Source organism: Lepidochelys olivacea (assembly GCF_965140295.1).
Source record: "Lepidochelys olivacea isolate rLepOli2 genome assembly, chromosome: 4".
Classification (NCBI taxonomy): Eukaryota; Metazoa; Chordata; order Testudines; family Cheloniidae; genus Lepidochelys; species Lepidochelys olivacea.
Genome location: NC_140414.1, coordinates 34,140,444 through 34,167,711, shown reverse-complemented (window position 1 = coordinate 34,167,711; position 27,268 = coordinate 34,140,444). Strand labels below are relative to the sequence as shown.

Here is a 27,268-nt window from a genome sequence, read left to right as displayed (position 1 = left end):
TGAGCTAATGTCAAATTAACAATGGATTAAGATCTGCTCCAATATGACAGAGAGTCACCCTCTTTAATGTGTTGCTTTTAGTGAATTTAAGGCTGACCCTAAATATCCTTCTAATGAATTTTTGTCAGAATTTCTTGCAAGGGAAAAAAACCCTTTTTCCTGAGATTGAGATGACTGGTTAAGGCATTCCAAGTGTGCTATAGAAACTTTTTCACACTGCATTGCTTGTGCACCTCAGTCTTGACTGCAATCTGCTGCTGGCTCAGTCCAGGGAAAGAAAATGCCATGATTCTGAATTTTACGGTTTGGTATATTCTTTGTAAATTGTAGCTTGATTTGCAGCAGATCCATCCTTTAATAATATAGTGATTCTGACTGATCAATTTCATCAGAGGTGAGAGAAGACTTAGTAAAGGCTTCCTGCAGAACTGCAACGAGTGACTTACCAGCATGTCCGCTCAAGGGACAGAAACTGCGTGTACCAAGACTGAATGAGGAAATGTCTGGTCCACATCAGAGGAGATTGGGACCCGAGGAGGCATATGCCATTTTTCTCTGAGAGCAGATCATGTTGACTGAGGACACTTTCTCAATTACAAGCCTAGTCTTTGCCCAGATTTACAGCACGTAACCTCTAAGTAAAGAGAATCGATTTATTTGAGGAGCTTCAGAAAATTCTGATTTGCTTCTGAGCTGTAATGAGTTAGAAATTGCCCTTAAAACTTCAGATTTTGAATCACATGATGTTTTTCAGGCACCTCTGGCTTACACATTACAAACTACAGTAAAAGATTTGTTATCTGGCATGTTGGGGGATTGGAGGGTGCCGGTAAGTCAAAAATTCTGGTTAACTAAGAGGGAGGGAGTTTGGGTGCAGGAGGGGGATCAGGGCTGGGGTTTGGAGAACAGGAGGGGGTGTGGGGCATGGCTCTGGGAGGGAGTTTGCATGTGGGAGGATGCTCGGGCAGAGAGTCGGGGCGCAGGAGAGGTTTTAGAGTGCTGGATCCGGGCAGCGCTCACTTAGGGCGGTTTCCCACAAGCAGCGACATGTCTCTGCTGCTCCTAGGCAGAGGTGTGGTTAGGTGGCTCTGCGCCTTGCCTCTGCCCGCAGGCGCTGCCCCCACGGCTCCAATTGGCCGCGGTTCCCGGCCAATGGGAGCCGTGGAGCCAGCGCTTGGGGTGGGGGCAGCGCACTGAGCACCCTGTGGCCATTCCTCCACCTAGGAGCAGCAGGGACATATTACCGTTTATAGGGAGCCATGCGGAGCCAGGTAGAGAGCCTGCCGGCCCCGCGCCAGCTGGACTGTAAACCCAATGAAGATCAGAAATGCCAGTTTATAGAGCTTTCTAGTTGGTAAAGTGCCAGATAACAGCTTTTACTGTAATAAAGTCAGAAATTTGCACATAGTTTTGACTTACTGTTTTATATCCAGGTGTGGGCGTATGTGTGGTTTGTTGTTTGCCACTTGTAGATGAATACAGTAAGATTCTGAGGAAACTAAAGAGATTGGCCAGCAAACTGGAAGTAATGATCAGATATATTTTTATCTTTCTAATGCGTGAATGTGATGGGGCATTGTGGTATTGAGAAAGGGTGGGTTGGAAGGTTTGCATTCGTACTGGGGCAGAATTAAGATTGCGAGGTGCATGCTGTCTCTAGGATACGGTGTTCTTCTTCAAGTGATTGCTCGTATCGATCTCAGTTAGGTGTGCATGCACTGGATGCACAGCCATCGGAAAGTTTTTCTCCTAGCAGTATCCGTCAGGTCGGCTGTGGAGCCCCCTGGAGTGGCACCTCCATGGCGCTCAACATATGACCCTGCTGACCCGGCACCCCCTCAGTTCCTTCTTACCGCCCGTGATGGAACTGTGGCATCTTGCTCAGCAAGTTCTCCACATGTCCCTAGCTTCATTTAGATAGTAGTTCTGATTTTTGATGGTAGTTTCTTTGTTTTGTTGTAGTTAGTGGCAATTGGGTTGTGGGGGGGGGGTTACCCTCCACCCTAGCTGGCTGTCTTCGGGGCTTTCATGCCCAAATCCTCAGGATTTAAGCCCTGCAAATCCTGCTCCAAGCCCATGCCAATGGGCGACCCCCATGACTCTTGTCTGAAACATCTGGGGGAGGCTCACCAAGCCAAGAAGTGCAGGATCTGCCACGGATTTCGTCTTCGGATTCAGGAGGAGCGGGATTTTCGCCTGAAGCAGCTCATTATGGAGGCAGCACTTAGTCCCCAGCCTCCTTCGGCACTGGAGGACCCAGCACTGAGTTCTTCAGTGCACAGAGTCGCGGCGGCGGTGGTGGAGTCTGGCCAAGACCCGCGGCACCACCGCTCCCCGGCACCAAAGCTGGCATCATCGACCCAGCACCAAAGTGACACCGGAAGCCGGAGAAGGGTGGCTCTCCTGAGCAGAGACCCGGGCCCCTGGAGCCAACCTCTGTGGTGCGTCCTGTGGAGGAGCGTCCAGGAGCGAAGGTCGCGGACGCAGCACCGTTGACTTCAGCCCCACTGGGGGAGCCTTTGAGTCCGGTGCGGTTGGACTCCCGGTCCCTCAGCGTGGTGAAAGTTCAGCTACTGTCCACCCTGGACACGTTTGCGGCTGCGAGGGACCTCATCCACTCCACACCAAACCTGCGGTAGCTCAGTGGACAGCACTGTCTTGAGGCAAGCTGGCACTGATCCATCCGTTGGCACCGTCAGCTCCGTTGGGCAAACCTCAGCACAGTTTGAGATCCTGGTACTGCTCAGAGTCCTGGCACCGCTCCCCATCGCAGTGCCGGTTGTACTCACAGGCACCTTTCCGGATCACATCAGCGCTCCCGATCGCAGCACTGCTCCACTCGCCTTCGTGGAGCAGGTCCCGGACCTGACGCTGGTTCTGGCACCATTCACCATTTTGGCGCAGCTCCCAGCCACAGTACCGATCTAGGTCCTGGAACTGATCCAGGTCCCGGCACCGCTCCCCAGCCTCGCAGCGCTGCTCTCCTTCTCGTCGGCACAGATCCACTCGGCACCACCCTGGCCCTCGTGGTCCCAGTCTCATTCCTCGGGTTCAGAGATGGGGTCGCGGCCTTCGGATCGGGACCACCACCAGTCAGACTGTAACTGCCCTGATATGGGGGCAGGACCATGGCCGCCACATGGTCAGGGGCCCACCCAGTGGTCATTCTGGACCCCATGGGCATACCACCAGGCCCAGGGTGCACAGTCTGCAGCTTCCCAGTCGGCTGCCTCTGAAACAAGGGTACCGGAAGCCTTGGCCAGTCAGCCCACTCCTCAGGGTCCAGAGGACCCATCATGCAAGAAAATAAACTTTGACTTGATTGTGGTATTTTAAATATAATGGTTTTATGAGGCCTTGAGGACAAGGTATATTGAAACAAAAGTTCCGTGCAGGTTGTATGGGTGAATACAGCTGTGTCTGTGAATCGTAATGAGCCCATCACGATCTGTTTTTCCCGAGGCCACACACAGAAGCCAAGCTAAGATTTTATCAAATGAGGCACTTAACAGTGCTGCTGTACTATATAACAACTTTTAGGAAGAGTCATGCCTATTTTTGAACAATATTGAAATTCCCTATGGCAACAGTATACGGCGGCTAAAGAATACAGTATTCGTTGATCAGTAGCCCATGTACAGTATGTAAGTATTTTAACTTATCACAATATTTTTCACTTTTGTTTTTTACATTTGTTTAAGACATCAGGATGTACAGTAGTGCTATTTTTGCTGGGACAATGGATACAGAAGTGGGAAATTGTACAGTACTCAGTAGTAGTCAATCAATTCTGTTTATTATTGTCAATGAGTTTATATTTTAGTGTTAGACTGTCACTTTTAAAAATGGAGGTTTTTTGGCTGAATGAACAATTTAACTAGCTATCTGAAGGCAAATGCTCATCTTGGAGGGCTTGTTTGTTTGTTTGTTTGTTTGTTTGTTTTTTTAAAGGTTATGTCTTTTAACACTGATATATTCAGTTGGGGAGTTGGAACATTTTGACAAGAATAACAGGATATCTCTTCAGATACCCTTTAAAGTCCACAGTGTGTTTGCTAAGACAAAAAATGAGACCAGGAGAGAGAAACAACAGATTATGCAAGAGGATCTACAGTACTATAAAAAGCAAGAAAACAGCCTCAACATTGATTATTTGTGAGACATTCATTGATGTCCTATTCATTAATGTCCTAGAAAAAGGGGTAAATAGCGTGTTTATGAAATTTGCAGAAGACAGCAAAAAGGGAGGTGTTGTGGACACCAGCTGAGTAAATAAGTAATCGAAAGGGATATAGAAAGACAATAACAAAAATTAATTTCACCTTGGAAAATTGCCCGGCAGCATATCTTAAAATAGAGATACTTGGGAAATAGTACCATAAGGAACAGAGGAATGATGTAATAATCTGATTTGTTTATCATCTTTGTTTTATCTTATCAAACCTATCAGTTTTCTCTAGCATTCCTCACTGTACTTATATAAAAGGCCACTTGTTGTCATAGTAACAAAGATGATAAAACAATTATTAGGGTATCATTGCCAATGTAGGAATGTTCACTACAAGTGACTTCTTTGATCTACTGATCCAAGTCCCAAGAACTGGGAATTCGGCTATTTCTTTGGGAGAAATTATTCTACGATTTAAATAGAACTTACTTTTAGGGAAGGTTTTTTCTGGTATGTTCAACCTAAATTTTTCCTTTCTACAGTTCATCCTGTTACTCTAGTCATAACCCTGTGTACCACATTAAATATTTCCTTTCCCTTTGTTACTATTTCCACCCCCTCGGTATTTTTCCCAATCCCTTTTCCCAGCCTGTCACCTCATCAATGAAATGTAGTCACTTGGTAGCCAACCTGTTACATTAGGTGGGAGCAGAACTCATGGTTCCATTGTTAAAGTTGAGAGTGAGCTTTGCACTTAAAGCAGGGATTCCAATGCTTTGCTTTGTATGTAGAATGCAGTATATCCTCCCCGAAGTTATAGAACTTATTCTCTCAGCACAGAATGAATTTTCTGATAATTTACAAGCAGGCTGATTGAATAGTTTGTAAAAATTAATTTTAAAATGTTTCCTTTAAGAAATTTAGCACTCAGTGTCAGACTGATTTTTTCCTGAATGATCTTAGTGTTCGAATTACACAGATGCTTCAGATGTCCTTTATAGCAAAATTCACTGAAATTCTGTGCATAGGATACATCTGAAGACTTCATTTACAATTAGTGGTCATATTTTCTCATTATTATTCATAACTGAAAGATTCTCCTTCATGGGAGCTGAAAAATCATGCTCCACTACAGAGATTTCCACTGAGAAATGCCTTATTTCAAAGTGGTTGCCATCCCTGATTGTACTCAGTGGGACCAAAGTTATAGATTGCCCACAATTAGATGACTGTCTCAATTTCACCACCAGTCTCCTATTATTCTAAAGGGCACTGAGGCCATAAGATGCTGGCTTCACTCTCTTAGGAAATACTAGGAAGCAGTGACCATTTTGTAAGAGTAACACAATGAAGGAAGAAAGAGAAAATCTAATATATATTTAAAAATCATTTAAATCTAATCTGGGGCCACAAACTCTAAAATGTCTTAATCTTATCTATTTGATTATTGCATGATGTTGCTAACGGGCAGAGTTAAGGTTATCTGGGTGTCCTAACTCTGCACCTCTATACCTTAATATGTGTGAATGTAAGGGTAACCTTAACTCTGCATTTCTTGGATTTATAACTCTTGATTTTGGAATAATTGCTACATCCCTGTAATGTGTGTTACAATAAATTTACTGTACTTGCAACCTTAACTCCCATTTTAAGAGTTTAGCTCTTTGAGTCTTTCCTCATAAATCAATACCTCAGATTATCCAATGACTTTTGTTGTTCTTTTCTGGAGCTGCGTTTTTTCAAGTTAACTCTCATTTTGTTTGCTTTGCCCTTTACAACTTCTCTACATTTCTTTCTCCTCACTGGTGGTCAGAGTTTCTCCCAGTTCAGGATCCACAAATCCAGTCCCATTAGTATTGTTGACCCCCTCTTCCATATCATAAATGTAGATGTTTACTGCCCAAGTACATTACACCAGTTCTTGCAGCATTTTACTAGACATTGCCGTCAATTACACCCTAGACAACCCACCAAAAATCATGTCTGCACTAGATACCTCTCCTTAATTCAAATCATTGCTGTTTTATCTTTGCTGTTTGCTTACTGAGCTGCCAGTCATCAGCCCACACTGGCAATGTTAATATGTTCAATTCAATATGAATTAATTTTGTGAGAGATTTATCAAATTCTATACTAAAATCAAGATATAATTCCTTTCATCCAGTAATTATTGGTCTTTCAAAAAAAAATACTCAAGTCTGATTTCACCCATGAAGAATAACTCTTGGTGATCCTGCCCCCATTGAAGTCACTGAAAAGTTTTCCATTAATTTCAGAGGGGTTAGGATTTTATCCCATAAACCTATACTTATTACTGATCATGTTTTTCTTATCAATTTGACAAAAAAGTCCAAAAATAATTTATTGAAAAAAATCCCGCAGGTGGCTACAAATTCTGTCTTCATAAAACAGAATTAAAGATTGAGGAGGGTACATGTAGTATATTTTACTTTATTAGCAGCTGATGTCTCACAAATTAATAATGTTAGTAATCAATATTACACAATTTGCAATTCCACATGGTTAGATTATATAAAATGTTATAAAATATTGGTTCCTAAATCTCCTTGTTCCTTAGGATAGTGATTGCTAAAATCATATTAGAATTCATATGGCTATTAATAAAACCATAAGTTTCTGCTCTGGTTGATTATAATAGATCTTAAAACTGCAACTGGCTTCTTGATATAATAGTGCTTTTGTTTGTCATGATCCAGGAGTGAATGTATCAGGTGCCAGAACTTTGGACCAGTGTGATTTCCACTTAGTGACATTGCTGATGTTCAAGAGATTCAATTTTCTATTTTGCCTTGATTGTTTTCTAATTGAAGTAATGCATCCTGTGGCTCCTTTTTTTTTTTTTTTTTTTTTTTTTAACCCCAGTGATCAGATACCCTGCAAACTAGTGCTCATGAAAACTTCCAAAGATAAATGTTCTTCCAGGACAGTTGGGTCACCTGCAGCAACTAAGATTTTAGCACCGAGTCCTGATACGCTGAAATTACAAATTTCAGAGTAGCAGCCATGTTAGTCTGTATCCGCAAAAAGAAAAGGAGGACTTGTGGCACCTTAGAGACTAACAAATTTATTTGAGCATAAGCTTTCGTGAGCTACAGCTCATTTCATTGGATGCATTCGGTGGAAAATACAGTGGGGAGATTTATATACACAGAGAACATGAAACAATGGGTGTTACCATACACACTGTAACAAGAGTGATCGGGTAAGGTGAGAGCTTCTCTGTTGGTTCAGAAGTTCTCCTTTCAATTAGGGAAGTACCATTAGAGCTATAGGGAAAGAGGCTAAATATCTCATTTCAAGAAACAAAATACCCATTGCCGGGGGCGGGGAGGAAACCCTTTAGGGTTAAAAAGGTCAGGTAAACTGGTAATGTTGCCAGGAAGTGTGGTGTTCTTGACGCAGCTGCAATTTTGCTCCTCCCTAAAGCACTGCAGACTACCATCTTGTAAACTGTAGTCTGAGTTATATGAATAAACCGGCTCTTATTGTGATTACATTTTATAAGTCATATTGCTTGGTTGCTTAACACAAAAACTAATTATTTTCTCTTCCGCGTTTGGAAATTGAAAACATTTAAAATACAAATTCAGAAAAGTCCGTGTGGCACTTTGAAACCACTGTGCAGTATTTTATTCTTTTGTAAATACTGTATAATGTTACCTCAGGGAATTTTTCTACTTTATTTGAAATGTATCTGTTATACAGTGTGTTTCTCGTTTGCTGTTCAGGTGATTTATAGGTAACTTCACTACCCTTTAACCAGTGATGAGCTGCCAAAACCTTAACAACAGGTTCCCTCCTCACCCCACGAGGGATTTGTTGCCCACCCCCGCCCCCCGGGACTCCTGCCCCATCCAACCCCCCCCACCGCGTTCCTTGATGCCCCCCCCCAGCCCCATCCACCCCTCTCCCCTGACTGCCCCCAGAATCGGGCAGGAGGGTCTCGTGGGCCACCATAGTGGGTGCCCATCCCACTCCTAAGAGCCAGAGGCACCTGCTGGGAAGCAAGGTGGGGAGTCCCAGAGGTGCTTACCTGGGGCAGCTCCCAGGAAGCATCCGGCAGGTCCCTCTGGCTCTCAGGGGCAGGGGAGCGTAGCTGGGGGGAGCAGGGGGAGCAGCCGCTCCCCCACTGATCACATCAAAAGTGGCACCTTAAGCGCCGACTCCCTGGGTGCTCTGTGGTTGGAGCACCCACAGGGAAAGTTTGGTGGGTGCAGAGCACCCACCAGAAGCTCCCCGCCCTGCGCCTGGCCCCAGCTCACTTCCGCTTCTCCTCCTCTCCTGAACGCACTGCCCCGCTGTGCTTCTCCGCCCCCCGGCTTCCCGCGAATCAGCTGTTCGGCGGGAAGGGGGAGGGCTGAGAAGCAGGAGGCAGCTTCCCGCTCAGGCCGAGGGTGGCGGAGGTGAGCTGGGGTGAGGAGCTGTTCCCCTGTGGCCCCCCCCCGCCCCCCCCAGGTTACCTGCTGCGGTGCAGGTGGCCCTCCTCACGCCTCCTCCCCCACCCCCCAGCTCATCTCCGCCTCCCTGGGCCTGAGCAGGAAGCCGCAGCTGGCTTCTCAGCCTGCCCCAGCTTCCCGCGCGAACAGCTGATTCGTGGGAAGTCTGGGATTGGGGGCGGAAAAGTAGAGCGGGGTGGCGCGTTCAGGGGAGGAGGCGGAGCGGAGGTGAGCTGGGGCTGGGGCCAGGCAGGGGGTGGGGCGGGGAGGGGAGCTGCTGGTGGGTGCTCTGCACCCACCAAATTTTCCCCTTGGGTGCTCCAGGGCTGCAGCACCCATGGAGTCGGCGCCTAAGGCACCACTTTTGGCCAATTAAATTTAGAAGCCCTTTTAGAACCGGTTCTCCCTCGCGGAACAACCAGTTCTAAAAGGGCTTCTAAATTTAACAACCGGTTCTAGTGAACAGGTGGGAACCGGCTCCAGCTCACCACTGCCTTTAACCAGGAGGAAAAGTTTCAAATGAAGTGTCAATTGTTATTTTAAATTTAATTCATAGGGATGTGCAGTTCAAATAGATACATTATTAATGTGGTGTAAGTGAGAGTAGCATTTAGATGATCTCAAAATCAATTATTAATTTCCTTCACTTTTTTATAAGAATACTAAAAAGCATTCATATTTTGGCGGATGTTTCTCATACTGGCCTGTCAATGAATCAGAGGCATTTCTAGAGACCTCTTCTCAAAGTTACTTGTAAAAATTATTTCTTTAACTTTTTTTTAAACATTTTCTTAATGAATGGAAAAATGAAAAGTAGGGGAGGGAAACCAGCTAAACTCAGTAAAATGAATATTTGTGAGCATTAGAATATTAAATTCATCTTCAAATAATTAAATACGCCTTTTTCATTTGGCTTCAAAAGCAGCATTGATTCATTCTTGCTGCACAGCCAGTAATGAAATACATGCTATTCCATATATGAAGAGAATGACTCTTCATCTCCTTTTGGTGACCTCAGGCAAAATATGAAGAATGCTTATTGAAAGAACTGCCATTAGCTCTCCCATTTCTGTTGAAGTCAGACAAGCAGTGCTTAGCCACCTCATTTTACTGGAAAGCAGAGTAGCCAACTGTGTAACTATGGAATGCCCAAGAGTCAAACATGATTTGTTGAACGAAAATTGTCTGATTGGGCAAGGAGACTACATAAATTACGTCAGCCGCCTTCTATACCCTGAGAGATTAGGCTCCGGAATGTCCTGCGCTACCCATGTACCATGATGGTTGGCACAAAATGGAGGGATTGAGAGAGAAGGGTTCTTTTTAATACATCTGAAGGTCACATAGTCCCTTGTTTACAATGTGGATTTAAGATAGAATGTATTAAAGCAGCAATACCTTATCTGCTTTATACAGACCAGGTGTGGGAAAGGGAATGGGGAGCAGGGGGGAATTATTTCTGACTTGCCATACTGTATTTTGACAAATGTAAATTATAAACATCATTGAAATATAATACAGTCATCAAATATTATGCAAATATTGACTTTAGCGGTATGTCTACATTGCAACTAGGAACACACCTCTCAACCTGGATAGACAGGTACTAGAGGGGCTCGAACTAGCATGCTAGAAACAGCAATGTGGCTGTTGTGGCTCAGGCTCTCAAGCTCACCTGATCCCTCTAGGCTTGAGATTCCAAGCTTCAGACCAAGCCACAACATCCACACTGCTACTTTTAGCATGCTAACTCAAGCCCTACTAGTATGAGTTTGTCTACCCATGCTGGGCGGCTTGTTCCCAGCGGCTGCGTAGACATACTTTAAGGCCTTGTCCACACTTGTGGTAGCATGTAGGGTCTGTGTAGCTACATGCCACGGCGAAAGACACTCTGCCTTCCCACTGCAGCGTATAGCTACATGTGACAGTGAAACGCTCTGGCAGTGGGGAGGCAGTGAGGAAAGGCTCTGGCAGTGGGGAGCTGCTGGAGTCTCCTCCTGCTGCCTCTCCCCTGCCAGAGCCTTTCCCCTCAGACAGAATCTTTCACTGCAGTGGGGAAAGACTCCAGCAGAGGGAAACTACACTGCTAAAAATAGCAGTGTGCACATGGGAGGCATTGCTCGGACATGTAAAGGGCCATATAGGATACATACACTAGGATTCTGTCGTGTCTGTACTCCACTTGCCTAAGCAGTGCCTCACCATCTCTCTATTTATACTCATGCTAGCTGGGCATGCAGTGCCTGTAATCTACATGGCACCCTAAATGTAGACCTACCCTAAGTTAACACTGGCTATTGGAACAAAGTTGCCCACTATGAACAAAGTTCACCACTAAAGACTTCGCTAGTTTTCAGGCAAATTGAAATTAATTCATATAAAGGTAGTTTTATTTCCCACACAATTACTAGTGTACAATATAGTGTCACCGGATTAATAATTGTTTGCTGACATTGCACTGATGCTACTGAATATACCACGAAAGTGGATTACTGTTAGCAGAACAGACTGAAGTGATGTGGTCTTAACTACTTTAACCACAAGCAGTAAGCATCATAAGCAGGATTACGTTCAGAACTATGCTTAAATGCTAGCACATAATATACAAAGTAAAGTTAATCTAAAAGGTCTTTTAGTTGTCTTTTAAAGACACCCTGTTCCTCTTTTCTTTATAAATTCAATTTTAAGTGGCCCTTATTTAAAAATATATATATAAATACACCATCAGAATGGACGTGTCGCAGCGTCACCATTGTGATGAATGGTCATTCCAATAATACGTAGTATCTTAGTCCCATATTGAATAAGTATTTCATCGGGGCTCTCCTCTAAACTTAATTGTTCAGGGCTTGTGTGTTATTGTGTTATGCTAACAATAACTAAGTTATTTTATATTGCCATTTCAAAGATAACTTTCCCTCCATAAGCACAGAAACATTTAGCTTTTATATTTCAAAAATCTCTATAATGGTGTCTTTTGTTTTATATACTGTAGCACATTTATAGAACTTAAGTGCTATCACTATTTTTGACCTCTGGTGGGGATTGTCACACATGCCGTTAATGTTTCTTTTTCTTTCCTTCCTCTTAGCTGCAGTATTGAAGTATGAGAACAATGTTATGAATATCAGACAGTTCAACTGTTCCCCTCACCCATATTGGCTTCCTAATTTCATGGATGTGTTTACCTGGTCATTGCCATTTGTTGGAGAGAAAGGTTGGTAACTTGCGGTGCTCGTGGAAGCTAAAACATGAATAGGGATTGAGGGTTAGAGTTACCCAAGCACCCTTACCATTAACAGGTTCAGCAGGCTGGGCTGCGTGGCTGTAAATAGTGTGGAGGTGGATTTAAGAGAGAGGCCTTTTGAGGGTGTCGTGATGAGGCTACATCTGAAGCAACACTTCAGGGAGTGCAGCCTTGACCATTCCCACGTTCTGCATCTCTGAAGATTTTTCCTTTTTTTTTCAGAGCACAGTAATAACAGCTGTGCCATGATCAGAATGCTATTGAAATAGGCTTGCATTTCAGTTGGAGATAAAAGTCATGGATTCTCTTCAATGTATTTGCTGAACTCTTTGGGCATTGTGATACTGCCATTTGCTGGTTAGAGAAGACCACACCAGTTGTGTCACTGTTATATATACTTCATCAGCTGGCCTCTAACCTGCTGATGCAGTCATACATTTCTCCTTGATCAGTAAATTCAGATCATGACACTTTGGTACCCACAGTGCTCTTCTCTTTCACTTGGTTTTCTGGGGGCAGGGGAACCCCCTGAAATATATGACATCTCACTAAGCTGTCCCAGCCCTGAAAGGGTCATTAGTTTTGTGCCTTACCATACTACAGAAATGTCATTGTTGGACAATGATACAGGGGTTCTGTGGCCACTTTAAACTGTGGCTGGCAAGTATACAACTGGAGGCAAGACGACTTGGGTCCAAAACATGAAGCTCATATATGATGACAGAGTATTTAAAACCCAGCAGTTCATCTGACTTAAAACTAGAGAGCTATGAAACTTGCTTTGATCCTTGCAATATGATAGAATGCCTAGCAGCAACAGCAGTTACTGCCAGAAAGTTAAAATGAACTCTTACAAGCTGCATGGAGTAGTACAATTTTATCTTAATAGGCAACTGAAAATGCAGCCCGCTGTGGCTTTACTTACAGTCATGATCAGCTCAGTTTTCAGTTACTCATTTATACTCTAAACAGAGGCTCTTTGAAAGAGTGGTTGAGGTAAAGCCAATAGTGGGATGCCCCAGGCCAGTGTGAACAAGACAGGCAATACTGAGGACAGGCTTCATTGATGCTGTAGGGTGTGCCAGGAAGGCATTTGTTGTCTCCAGGCATGTTTCCACTGATAGAGGAAGTTCTGTAGTCCTTGCTGATGTGTCTTTAAAGCTTTTTAAAAGACAGTAAAATGAATTCATTTGTTAAGCCATAAATGTGGCCAGTCCCATTTTTCAGGCAAATCATGCTTTCTGGGTCACATGTTCGACTTTTGTTGCATATTCTGCGCATGGTTTCCCCAGAAAACTCCTACAGACTGTAAGAAACTATTTGAGGCAGGAGTGCAGAATATGTAGTAAAGATCCACACTGAGTATCTGATTACAGGATTTCTCTTTTTTTTCCTGTTTTCTCTCCCCTATTTTCCATGTCCCACTCCATGTTCAAGTCCTCAGTGATACTTCTGGTACTTTGACTGAAAATCCAAAATGGGTATTAGACGAATCTAGCAAAATAAAGCTGTTGAACATATGTTTTTGTGCTCTACATGTTTTTTGTTTTCTGTAGTAGATTATTTTCCCCTATAAGGCCAACCAAGGTAGGAAGCTGTATATATTACACAATGTTAGTTACACCAGTCCTTGTCAATGTGGAAGTGTTAAGTGAAAACGAAAAATGTCTGATTAATTTATGAACAACAGAATTCTGTTCACCCTTTTAATGTGTCAAACCACTGTGACTATCACAGAAGAGAATTATTTGTAACTACACATTTTGAAATTAAATCTCCAACCTTTATAGCTAGTGCAAGTCCAAACATATCTGGTAACTTTTAACTATGCTTAATACATGTAGATGTAGTGGAGTTTTTCACTTATCTATCTGGTAATGATTTGACATTTTTATGTAGTAAGTCTGTCTTTTCTAGAATTCTAAATCCCATCTCCGGGGGTAAGTTTTGGCTGTTTTTACACTGTACACTCTCTGGTCAGTCTTTCACTGCCACCGGGTCTGAAACGGGCTAAGAGTGGTTTAGGAACAGCTTGAGGTAGACAGCTTGGAGTGCAAGTTACAAAATAAAGAAATTAAAAATATTGCTCTTTCAGCAATAATGAAATATCTACAGTAAGTCCTGACCTTAAAGATACTGTCAATTTACATTAGCCATAGACCGTTAGGTTTTGTTAAAATAAAATAAATATTACAAAACATTAAAATGAACAGGAACATTTTCATGATCTATTTTATTATTTATTCAGTATGGATATCTGAGTTGTTTATAAAACCTCCAGGTCTGGGAACTCAAAACTACAGCATTTTACCCAGTGCATGAGAAGAAGAGTAAAACAGACCAGTCTAGTTTCATTGTCCAACATGAGTGAAAAGACAAAACTAAAACTCCATGACCAGGGAAAAGTAAAGCAGGATTTTAAAATTTATTTTGTTTTGTTGTAATCTAGGTTGCTGCTAGTGACTCGGAGAGATCATGCTTTTTTTTTTTTTTTTTTAATACAAGAGTCTTATTGTTGCAGGGTGCCTTTAAATTTGACCAGCTTTTACCAGGAAACCATATCAACAACCCCTTATTAACCACATGGGATCTTTGGACCCAAGTTTATATTACTACAAATATAATATAAGGTGCAAATGGTTTAAAAATTCGATGAGGTGCTATTTGTTTTGCTTACATTCATTAACACTACTGCGCTACAGCCTGCTCTCAGACTGATGAGGAAAACTCACCATTCATGTTTCTCATTTGTTTTTCCTCTCTAGTGACAGAGATGCTGGTAAATGTGCTGAACATCTGTTCAGATGATGAATTAGGGTCAGAGGAAGATGGTTTTGATGGTAAGAGCTTTCTGCCCTCCACTGAGATTGTTTGTTTGTTTGCTTTGAAATTATTTGTAAGTCTCAGTTACTAACATTAACGTCCTGGTTTTCTGGATCTCATTTATGTTCTGTCATGCTGCTGAAAACAACAGTTTGTGCTAGATGTCAATAGATTTGCATAATGCATGGTGTGGAGAGAATTTATTAAACTCTCCCCTTTGCCCACTTCCCACCCAAGCCAAAAGAAGAAAAATCATTTTACTTTTCCTCGTTTTAAAGAAAGAAAATAATAATTTGACTCCCTTTATGAAAATCAAGTTTTGCTGAATATAAGGGACCAGGTAGTGCTATTGATTTTTAAGCAGAGCTACCCAATGTTTCCAATGGGGAGTTTTACTTAGAATCAATGGCATATATGGCCCCGAGTGACTTTCTGCTGCTTCTGGCATGCTAGATACTGCGGATTTGGAAGAATGATACCCAGGACTGCAGAAAACTCTACTTTGGATCCTTGAATCATTAGAAAACAATTTGAACACAGTCACTGGCTTAGGAAGGTTGTTAATTGCAAACACAGATATCAAAGGGACATGCTGCTGACCCATTCTTTCTACACAGAAAAGAGAAAAATCTCCATTAGTGCTCCATAGAATTGATACTATATGATGATGTGTGACCTCAGATCCCATTGACTACTTTGTAAAAGGTGCTCAGTGCCTTTGGGATTTGGTCCCATGGAAGTAAATTAACTTATTCTATTATCCAGTGTTTCCTGTTAGAACTAGTGCATGGAAAGTGAATGCTCACATTATATTTATAATCCCCTAGAGCAGTCCTTGTCAACTGAGCAAACCTGTATTGTACTACTTTTTATCTTCAAACTAGTGCTCCATGGTTCCTTGATCTCTTAAAAAAAAAAAAAAAACACTTAGGCACTAAAGAGAAAGAGAGGGAAACATTAAAAATTGAGGTAAAGAGAGAAAATCAGAATGCAAAGTATGAAAAATATATCCCAGAACATAATCTGAAAGGAATTTGGTAATAGGATTGTGGAGAAGAGCAAAAAGAGAGGGGGGAGGTGAAAAGTTTATCAATAAATTAGGCTGAGACAAACATTTTATGAATTTAACAGTTCTCAGTTAAAAAGGCATCTTTTAAAAAGCTTCTTTTTTTCTTACATGATGAGAATATGTCATTTACTTCTACAATTCACAAACACAAAGGAAGGGGAAAAGAATTAGTTTATTTCCTCTCTTTTCTGAAAGTTGTTTTGCCATTGAAGCCAATAGCAATTCCACTGGTGGAACAGCTACACAATTGGGACTTTAATAGTTTTCCTTGAGGATCAGGCAGGGAGAGTGCTTCAGTGTAAACTGGTAATCCGTGCAGAGAAGAAACACCTGTTTGACTATTTTACTTGATATCTTTCACTTTTGAAATGTAAGTAACCAGCTATTTTGCGGTTAAAACAGTGTGTGATAATGTATGAAGACCTACAGAAATACCAAATATGAATATAGTAGTGGGAGAGCCGTGTTCTTGTAGGTTCCAGTTCAGGAAAGCACGTAAGCACATATCTAAGTCCCATTGACTTCAGCACCAACGACAAAACCTTTCAGGGTGGGATTTTCAAAAACACTTAGCATTGGCCTAACTCTGCTGGTCCAACTGACTTTAACGAGACCAGAGTTAGACCAGTGCTGAGAGCTTTTGAAAATTTCAGCCTAAATGTTTAAAAGTGTCTATGCAAAAGTTACTTCTTAACAGAAAGAGACCAAGATGATGGCCACAAGTACAGGGGAGAGATTTCATAGGCCTTGCAGTGCAAGTGACCTGAAATTCTACCATGCTTATAAAATGAATTCACTGTAGAAGTAAAAATGCTCTATGTTCACTGTTTCTTTGACATTACTTGGTGTTTGAGTGGGAATGTGAGGCATCTGTTTTGCAGAGAGGTATATCCTGCCACCCTTCCCATTTTAAGCTATTTCACAGCAGCATCAGTGTCTAAGCAGGGAAAGCAAGCTGTAAGTCTTTTGGCTTGCTGATGTGTACGCAAAATTATTTTCTGCATTCATAGTAAGTTTCCAAATGGGAGCAATTAAATACTTCCCACTTCTATAGGTTTTTAAGTTGTTGTCTAAATCTACTGAGGATTTTTCTTTCTTTCTATTGCCAAAGTCCCTCTGAGCCCCAGAAATATTGGAATAATTCTGTCCCTATCAAATACTATGTCATACCCAATAAATTCACAGGATGAAGGTATAGATGAGACTAAAACACAGATTAGCTCATGTCTGATTGAAATTGTTATCCATTCAAAGCTGTAAAATGCAGACTATGGCTCTGACCCTGCAAGCTACTCCGCTTGGGTCCCCCCATATGCCTGTGCTTAGCCCCAGTGACAGCACTGGAGCTTTTCGTAGGTATTGAGAGTTTGCCGGTGTGGAGCGGCTTGCAGGATCAGGGCTTATGTGTGCATTTGTGTGGGGTTTGTTTGTTGTTGTTTATTTACAAATGATTTCACAATGCATTCCGAATGATTTCTACTGTATTGTGACCTGTCTTTAAGTCTGAAATATCTTGAGTTCCCTCCCTAGGAAAGGCTGTACCCTTGCCTCGAGGGCAATATGGGGGGTATTTTCCTTTCATTTGTGTCTTTGGTGTTAGCTGATGAGTATTTTAGCCCCTTGTGACTACACTTTTGTAGGGTCTTTGCATTCGTTCCCTTATAATGTGGCTGAATATTCTCTGTTTCTTCCTTCCTTCATTTGCTGTTCAGCCTCCTAAAAGAATTGTGCCTTGGAAAAGAATGCCTAATCATTAAAATAACACATGCATTTTGATGTATGGAATAGTTTTCTTTAACATGACCACTTCAGAATTCTTTTGCACCATCTGTAGTTTCCAGAGCCTACTACTGCCATATTTCCAGAGCTTCATGCTGATTTTGTTCCTCTCCATTTGATCTCTACAAGCTCTGTCCCTGGTTCCCACATAATTGAAGTGAGAGCCACAGAGGCTATGCAGCGTTTTTCTTTGCATTTCCTTGTTGACTTTCATTATCTACATTGAGAGCCAAAATGACAGAAAAGCACTGAGCAGGAGGAAGGAGAATGATTTCTCATAATATTTGAGCTCTCAGCATCCAATAGTTCTTCTTTCTTACCTTCTACCCCTGCCACATCACCAGCCCCTTCCAAAATTAAAGCACCAAATCCACCCAACTTGACTGCATGCTGTTCTTGTGAATCAGCAACAGTGATCTGGGTCATGCATGTTCAAGTCTGCCATCAGAGGATGTTGATGTGAGATAGCACGCAGTATATTTCATTTCCTTAAAGGAGATATTTATCCAGTCCTGATCCTCATTCACTGTAGGCAGTGTCTGTTAATGGTGTGTCGGGGGGAGGGTCTAAATAACCTTTTTAATGCCCTTCCAAAGTGCTTGTGTTTCATTGGCTGGTTGCACTGGCTTTTTAATTTTATCTGCTTTAAAGAGACAAAAAAGTTTATAATATAATATAATATAGCAAACTTGGATCATTTTCCCTTGCCATCCTTTTTTTTTTCTTCTTTCCTGCTTGTCATGGTAGTTGGTATGTAACCTGTTACATCAAAGAATGTCTTCAGTGAATGCTAACTAGTGTGTTGTATGGTTTGCACATCATACATATCACCTAGCAACAGGAGTACTTCTGCCTAACCAGCATACATCCAGAGTACCCTCGTATTTTAATTAGCAGCATTTCTGGCCTAACACATTTGACTGAAATAATTAAAAACCTTATGAGCTACTAATTAAAGTGATGCAATAATATAATAGACAACCTGACACAAACGTACTGCTTGCTTTGTGTGCTGCACGCACATGATCTGACACAAAGAGGTTTCTTAATTACCTGGCTTAATTTTCATGTCACAAAGCACCTTCAATGTTGTAGCTCAGGTTTAAAGCCCTGCCACTGAAAAAGCAGCAGTCATAATTTTAAGTGCTGCATTTAGTCATCATTTGGGAGCCGTGGGGCTTGGTGAATAAAGCAGTGTGCTTCAAGACTGAAGTGAGTTATTACGTGAAATGCATTTTGGTGATCAAACTTCCATTCTACTGTGGACAGTAATCTATTAAACATTCCCACTGGACACTGATCAACACAGTGATCATTATTGGGGGGCAGACTCAGAAGTGAGCTGACAAGGAGACTGAATTACCTTTAGCAGAAGCCACCGTCTTCTATTACAGCTCAACCTATTGTTGGTAAGACAGTGTGTATTACGAGCTGCATATATAGTAGTCTCAGTGTCACAAGTCAATCAGTCCCTTAATTGTAACAAAGGACCATTTTTTTCCCTAAAACCAAGCGAGAATGAAATAGATATTGCATAATATTCTCCTTGAGTGAGTGGGGAAGGAGAATTTTATGTATTTCTTTTCATTTCTGGAAGAATACTCACTGGAGGAATACTGAGATTTTCACACCTCTTCCTGAGAATATTGATGCTATCCCTACGGGACTATTTAACAGTGGTGTGTAGAGAGCAGTTCCTAACCTATGTGACAAATGAGTGCTCCAGTGGAAATGATGTGCCTGGACCTGATGGCTGCAACTAAATTGCATTAAAAATGAGCTGTTTTTTATTTAAAATATTTGCATCCATAATATTTGCTTCTATTTGATTACTATAAATTGCTTAGTGCAAAATCCTCCGGTCTGACCATACTGGGAAATGCATAAATGCAGCATGCATCATTGACTTTGGTGGAGATAGCACAGGCACATCTCCCATGGTGATCAAAGCCGAAGGCTCACAAGGGGGATATCACCTTTGCTTTCACCCTGAAATTTCAGAAACAGGGCAGTTGGTGACTCATATTTTAATACTCCCTGAACTGCCTTTAGCTTTTGGGGTGTGCATGTATTTCTGATATAGACTGGACGTATCTCCTCTCAGTACTTGGGGAGAAGAGACATCTCAGCATGGTATACATAGGATGGTTTATGTGGCTTTCGCAGAAGTGGCATCTCCAGCCTATTCAACCTGATGAGAATATCAAATCAGCAGATGCATTATAGGAGGATTTAAAAAGTGACTATTGCATGTATGGGTGGCAGGTTCAAAATTTAGGATTAGTTTCTGATTGTCTAGCTGCATTTTAGTTTACTGCACAATTTACTAACATTAAGTTCAGATTAAGCTGAACAGTATTTCTTTTCTTCTCATCATTAAGTTCTGCTTCTTTCGTTTTGGCTGTTCCCTACCTAATTTGTTTCTTTTCTGTTTTTCAGACTTTACATAAATATTGCTTTTCCATTGATGTTGTCAAATGTTCTTTATTATTTTTTTTCATTCTCCAAACTTCACTGATCTGTTTCTTCCCCCTCCCCCTGGAATTTCATAAGAAGATCCTATTTATGCACAGAAGAAAGGTATTAAATTAGTTAGAAGGGCTTACATTTAATTAATTTTTGTATTATTTTCCTAGTGCTAAATACAGTTTTTAAGTTATTGGGATTTTCTATAACATCAAGAGGGACTTAACTGGTTTTTTTTCACTCAGTAACATTATCCATCCATTTAGTCCTGCACTCAGAATATTTTAAGAGACTATACTGATATTTCCTTGCACTGCTTCTAAGTCTGAAGGTATAAATCACATATGCAGGCAAAGTAAAATATCATAGGTGTCAAACAAGCTACCTGTGCAGATTGCTGTTCACTGTATCGGGAGCAATAGCTACTTACAAAATAATATCCAAAATGTTTGTTTGAATAAAAAAAACCCAGATTTTAACTTTAGCTGTGTTCCTGTCCCGCTTTATGCAAATACCCTAGCAAATTAATTTTCTGGCAGGAATGTCTAAAGAACACGTACATTTTAAGTGATATTAGAGAATGTATGTAAAGGATGAAATTCACTTCTGCAGCTGGCTAACTTGCAGTCTATGAACCATTTAATTCCTACTTAAATCCATGCTTAAGACCAGCTGAAGTAACATACAGATTTTGGTGTGTCCCTTTTTACAGGGGTGAAGTTGGAACTCATAAACCGATGTATTTACACCAGAAACTTGATTCTAAGAGTTGTTTTTCTAATCAGGGAATAGAAATAGTACCATGTGACCTATGTGTCCAATCAAAATTAACAAAACAATCTTAAGTTGCAATCATATACTCAAAACTGCTCTTGAATAAGCTACAGACACAAGAATTATTCACAGAAGGTATTTGGGAAATAATTTTGAATGGTAAATAAATATTCAAAAACATAAATTACTTGTAGACAATTTGCAAACAGAAAAAGGTACATTTTAAAACTATTTGCTTGCCTTAACATTCATTAGAAGGTGCGATTGAGTCAGAAACTTCTCAGAGTTAATATTTTTAACACTAGATTATGTGTGTGCTATCAAAGTGACTTTATTTTACTTTGAGCCTATTATCTGGTATGTTTAGGTACATTTTATACTTATTTTTATATTTACAGATAAGATTATTTCTTGCTGTTTTTTCTAGTTCTGAAAAGTAGTTGTTCTGTAAATTGAATTTTAAACAGTGATTGAAGAAATAAATGTACTTGTAAAATCAAGTAGTGTAGGTTTGTAATACAAAAGAAAAGGGATACTCTCAGGTGATTAGACGTCTAAAGACAGAGAGTAGGTAGAGGCTGTTTCTTAAAGAAAAAAAGGAATAAAAACTGTCTTTCTTAATAATTCAGTTCTAGTTGAATAAAACTGAGATTACATAGTAGTTCAGGTAGAAATAAACCCCTTTAATTCCTGAAGAAGAGAAATTGACTGCTGTTAAATTGTCATTTAAATCTTCCATTTAACTATTTCTAATATTAGGACATCCTTGTTTCATGGTGATGACTTTTAACCCACACTTCCTTATTGTTTAGAATGATTCATTAACACTTAACAGTATAAAAGATAATCTTTTATTGGAAAGACAGTTCTAAAACATTCATCTTCATTTTACATTTTAAGATACAAACTTGTGATTTCAGGACAGTTCAAATGGTTACTCTGTTTTGTTAAAAATACTCAAAAACAATTAATAACATTTTAATAGATGTCCCGAAACAGTAAAAGGCAACATTTTCATGATTGATGATGGGTCTCAGGAGCTGTACATAAAAGCACACCTGTGCTTGTTCATACAGTTACCACACTTGAGCATACAAATTGTGGTAACTGAATACATGGATTTGGTTGGGTGCATAACTTCTTGAGGTCATGTAATTGCACAGGTATTTACCTGATGGCTGTGAAATTATATGCACCAATTATGAATGATGTTTTGTGTGTGAATCCCATGCCTACATTTTTGAAAATTTGCAGTATCTGGGTAAAAGGTTAATTTCCACCTACTGCATGACATGTTGCTGTGTCAATCACACTGAGTTTGTCTGTGTTACTACATAGTACAGTTCTTGAGGTCATGTAATTTTCTTTAATGAAGGATGAAAGAGTTGGTCTTATTTCTGGTTCTGAAAGCGTTGAGCTATTGTCCATAGGAGCACGGAAAATAAAAGAGATTAGCACAAGTACGGGAAAAAATTGTAGACTCTTGTCACAATTTCTAACACATCTAAATAACAGTCCTGCCACCTAGACATCTTGTTAATACTAGTGAACACCACCTTATAAAACTTTCTGTGTTTTCAGTGGTGCTTTTAGTCCATCCTGAGTTTAGCTGCAACTGAGAAATTGGCAGTAGCTTATTAAACAAGATAGGTAACTGAGCTGGGTTGTATAACAACTGCATTGCCATCAACTGAAATGTGTGGAAAACCACAAATTGGGAGAATTATCTCCCTGCAGGCTCTGTCAAGAGCTCAGCAAATCTTCTGTGTAGTTTTATCAAAATTCTCCAGTTCTCCATAGGATACTTATAACGACACAGAGGAGAGTGTGAAATCCTGGCCTTAATGGGAGTTTTCTCACTGGCTTCAGTGATGCCAGGATTTCACCCTGAATGCTTTTAGCTATAGTCACTGTATATGCTCAAACTCTAGAGAAACAAGATACATGTTAGAGGCTAGGGGTGCATTGCGTTTTGCTGGGTTTCCATCTATCACACCCATCGCCATGGTATCTGAGCACTTTACTCATTTACAAAAGTGACTGCAAGAAGTTCTCTGTATCTGTTTGCCTTTTCCCACCTAATTGCATTATTTCCTCCTCTCACCACCACTGTTCTGGCATCTGTGAAGAAAATAGGTGGGTGGTTAAAGTATTGATAGGTATTTAATTAATTTAATGTGAATTGTAAATAGGAATTTTCATTTAATTTTCCTCTTGAATTCTGGGACTTGAAAGAACAGCATTTAATTTTATGGAATATTTTTCTTTTTGCATTTGGAGCTTGGACAGCTGAGACTTCAGTTCACATAGAAGTTGTCTGTTGTTTCTCGGACATTCAGCAAGTTCAATTTTTCTTTAACTCAGAGTTCTGTAGGAGTGAACTCCTAATATGATGATGATCATTTGAAGAGCTGGTACTTTTTTATAATGTGGGACTTTTATAAACTGGAGGTAATTTTTTTAAGATACCGTAATTTTGTTTGCCTGACTCAAGTGGTTATTTTCCTTGGAAGTGCATACAGTATTTGTCCTTTGTGGTAATGCTGAATTGTAACTAATTCAGCGTGCAAGACTTCCATAAATGTCACTAATTAATTTAGCATTAAGGTTGACTGCATTGGCTCATGTCGTTCCAGAAAGTCAAATGCATCTGTGCATAAGCCTCTCAAAATCTGGAAATATAGAGATAAGATAATGTCCCATGGGACCACACAGCTACTGCCACGCAACCTTAACTCTGCCCTCTGCAATCAGCAATACTGATTAGGAACACTGAGACAAAACCTGCCATTTTCTGTGTTGTGCTGTGTTATTGTGTTGTGTCCAACAACATTATTCCTCTCCATGCTTTCCTACTGATGCTTGCTGTGTTAGCTGTAGCTGGATTGATCCAGAGATAAGTTGCAGCAGGTTGCCAGAGTTCTGAGAAAAGGTGCAGCTGAGGATCCATTTTTCTGGGTGGTGATATGCAGGAAGCCAAAGTAGATGATCGCAATGGCCCCTCTTGGGTCTAAAATCTAACAATGACTAAAAGAGTCATAAAAATATCTGACATTTTAAGGCTATTAGAGTGGCTACCACAGTCACCTCCAGAAACTGATGTTCTGCTAGGTATGTCAAGATGACATGGGACTACAAGTGTTTCACCCCACTTTTGCGCTCTCTTACGTATTGTCAGTGCTCAGCAGAACCCTACTTTTACAATGATATTCACACAGTGCCATGCACCCTATCTTCCCTCTGCTGAGCAATTGGCCTGAGGAGTTCTAGCTGTCTGGTGGTACACATGACACTGTGCCAAAGGCTCAGTCAGGGCTATCCAAAGATGATGTCCCAAAGGCAATCCCTGAGACAAAGATGAACAGGTGCTAGCATCAGGCAAGTCTTTGGTGGTTTGATTGGATCAGGCAAAGTGGTTGAAAATAGGTTGATCTTTATCCTCATCAAGACAAGGTCTGAGAGTTTTCCCCCACATTATGCCTGTGTATATTTTACACTGTCCTCCAAATATTTGGGAAGGTTACAGTTATATGATCTTCCCTAGGGACTCATTGGGGCATTGCTGAAAGGGGGCAGAATGCGGTGTGGGTGTGGTGATGTAGGAAACATTGCCTTAATCCTGTATTTCCCCATTTTGGAGGTTTAAGTTTGTTTTACCTTAACTGCTTCATGAGGTCATCAGAGTTTTAATATAGGTGCACTCAGCTTCTGGAACAGTACGTGGCATTGGCGGTCAACCTCTGTTTTAATGATGTTTTGGGGCAGTGAATTTCCCTTGTCTTTTGAGGAAGTAGTGGTGGTGAGGGGGACATAACTGAGTGGCATCTGTATGTGGGGGACATAAGGGAGAAGCTCTTCCTGGGAACACCTCACCACCACTCAGCTATTAGTTCTGTCCTCCTGGCTCTGCCATGCCCCTACTGGAGCTGGAGGGGTCATGGGTGGGGGAGGGAAAGTGGTAACCAAAGGGCTATAGAGCACATTGGCCAGGTGGAGATACCAGGGAAGACAGGATGGTAGCCCCACACTTCTTAATCTACTTCATGGGCTACTGTAGGGGGACAGGAATTTACACAACCCACTGCAACATAGTTGTGAATTGCCCCATTCATCTCAATGCATGCTCTCTTCCCCCATCTTCAAAAATCTACACAAGCCTCTGGTGTGAAATATTAATTTTAAGACCAGCTCCCTAAGCATGTGGATTTCAGAGCAATTAGAATATTAATATCAGATCTTTTGAGTGCAGTTGTAGTTGAGGAACTCCTTAACCAAACGACACCAAATTTGAATCATATAGCATACCTGTCCCCTTGTTGTGTGCATGGATTTTAAAGTACTTTGAAAACCAAAAGAAGTTCATTCTTTGGAGGCTTTGTCTTGGGAACCTTTTGATCAAATAACCCCAAATTTGTATCGGAAGCTCTCTTCCAGCCTTGACTGTGGCATGTCAATTTTAAGGCAATATACCTCTGCATGTAGATTTTAGAGCACTTTGAAAATTATGAAGAGCTCATGGGAGGGGGGAGTGAAGAGGAGGCAAATGGCTGCATTTCTGGAACCCGTTCATCAAATGACTCTCAATTTGCACTACAATAGCTACATTAATTCCTGTTGCTACATACGAGTTTTCAAGACAATCTCTCTATGTATGGGGATTTTAGAGCAATTTAAATATTAAAATCAGCTACTTGGTGGAGGGGGCTGTTTCTCAGGGACCACTTGATTAAATGACCCCAAAGATGCACCACTAACACTAACCCTGGCCTGGTGGCGGTACCATAATTATCAAAACAACATTGGTATGTATGTCGATTTCAAAGCACTTTAAAATATTGACTCGTAAAGAGAAAGCACTGTTGTCATAAATATAAAGGAAAGGGTAACAACCTTCCTGTATACAGTACTATAAAATCCCTCCTGGCTAGAGGCACAAAATCCTTTTACCTGTAAAGGGTTAAGAAGCTCAGGTAACCTGGTTGGCACCTGACCAAAAGGACCAATAAGGGGACAAGATACTTTCAAATCTGGGGAGGGGGGGGAAGAGGTTTTGGTCTGTCTGTTCTGAGTGCTTACCAGACAGAAATCAAGGAAGTAAGCAATCCAACTCCATTAGAATTGGAAGTAAAGGAAGGAAATGCGTTAGTTTATCTTTTGTTTTAGCTTGTGAATTTTCCCTATGCTAGAAGGAGGTTTATCCCTGGTTTTTGTTCTTTTAAGTTTTGCCTAGAGGGAAATCCTCTGTTTTAAATCTGATTGTCCTGTAAAATTACCTTCCATCCTGATTTTACGGAGGTGTTTCTTTTACTTTTTTTTTCTTTACAATAAAAGTTCTGTTTTTTAAAAATCTGATTGGGTTTTTAGTGTCCTACAAACCCAAGGGTCTGGTTTGTGCTCACCTGGTTTATTTTTCAAGCCTCCCCAGGAAAGGGGGTGTAGACTTGGGGGGATATTTTGTGAAAATAGGAACTCCAAGTGGTCCTTTCCCTGATTCTTTGTCAAATCACTTGGTGGTAGCAACATACCTCAGTACAAGGACAAATAGAGATTTGTGACTTGGGAAAGTTTTAAACTAAGCTGGTAGAAATAAGCTTTGGGGGTCTTTCATGCAGGTCCCCATATCTGTACCCTGGAGTTCAAAGTGGGGAGGGAACCCTGACAGTGTTCTTGGGGCAAAACTTCCAAAGAAGCTCTTTAACAGATCATAACCCAAAGCAAAAGACAGGCAAAAAGTAGTAATGTGCCCAGCAGATATTCTCAGAACTCTGCCACGGCAGGACTCAAATACATATTCTTTGAGTACTGCTTGGGGTCTGCGACTACAGCACGTTGCCTTCAGCCACCAAGTGACTCTGACATGAGGGCCCCTCTGCACACATTTGTCCACCTCGGAGCAGCAGTCCTGCAGAGCGTTCACAAATCATTCGGTGTAGCACATCGCCCAGGCTCGTGTCAGTTTCTAGAACTATCTTTAACCCCTATTCACTTCTAAAAGATGGCTTCCTCGATGTGACACTGGATGCTAGTGGAGGTCAGAGCTAATAGGATGGCATCGGGTGATGTGGACCAGTGCCGTACTTCAAACCACAGGTGTGAGGAACGCAAAAAAAAAAAAAGAAAAGAAAAGCTGCAGCAGCAGCAGCAAACGGGAAATTATACTGTCTTTTTTTTTTTTTTAGGGGCACTGTATCTCAGGGTCCCCTTGCTCAAATTACCCCTAACTTGTACTACTAAGCCTAACCTGGCCCCAGTGAGGAACAGCTATTTTCCAGGCAATCTCAGTACGTACATGGATGTGAGAGCACGTAGAGAAATCTGCTGTTAAACGGCAAACTCATTTCAACCTGAGCTGTAGTAGTGGTGCTGCCAGCACACTTACATGAGACCTGAACGCGTCTGCACACTCAGACCTTCCTTCCTGCACCTCGTGTGGTGTCGTGGCTTGGTGACCTTCTCCTTCCCCTCCAACATGCCTTCAGGTGTAA

At 41.2% G+C, this 27,268-nt stretch overlaps 1 protein-coding gene across 2 annotated transcripts in view; it reads left to right on the top strand.

Annotated features, from left to right (window-relative positions):
• PPP3CA (protein phosphatase 3 catalytic subunit alpha) overlaps positions 1–27,268 on the top strand; it is a 330,643-nt gene that overhangs the window by 287,321 nt on the left and 16,054 nt on the right. For both annotated transcript variants that reach the window (XM_084626228.1, XM_084626229.1), the window contains exons 9-10: positions 11,717–11,842; positions 14,638–14,712. In XM_084626228.1, coding sequence (XP_084482354.1) covers positions 11,717–11,842; positions 14,638–14,712 — 201 coding nt within the window. The remainder of the gene's footprint in view (positions 1–11,716; positions 11,843–14,637; positions 14,713–27,268) is intronic.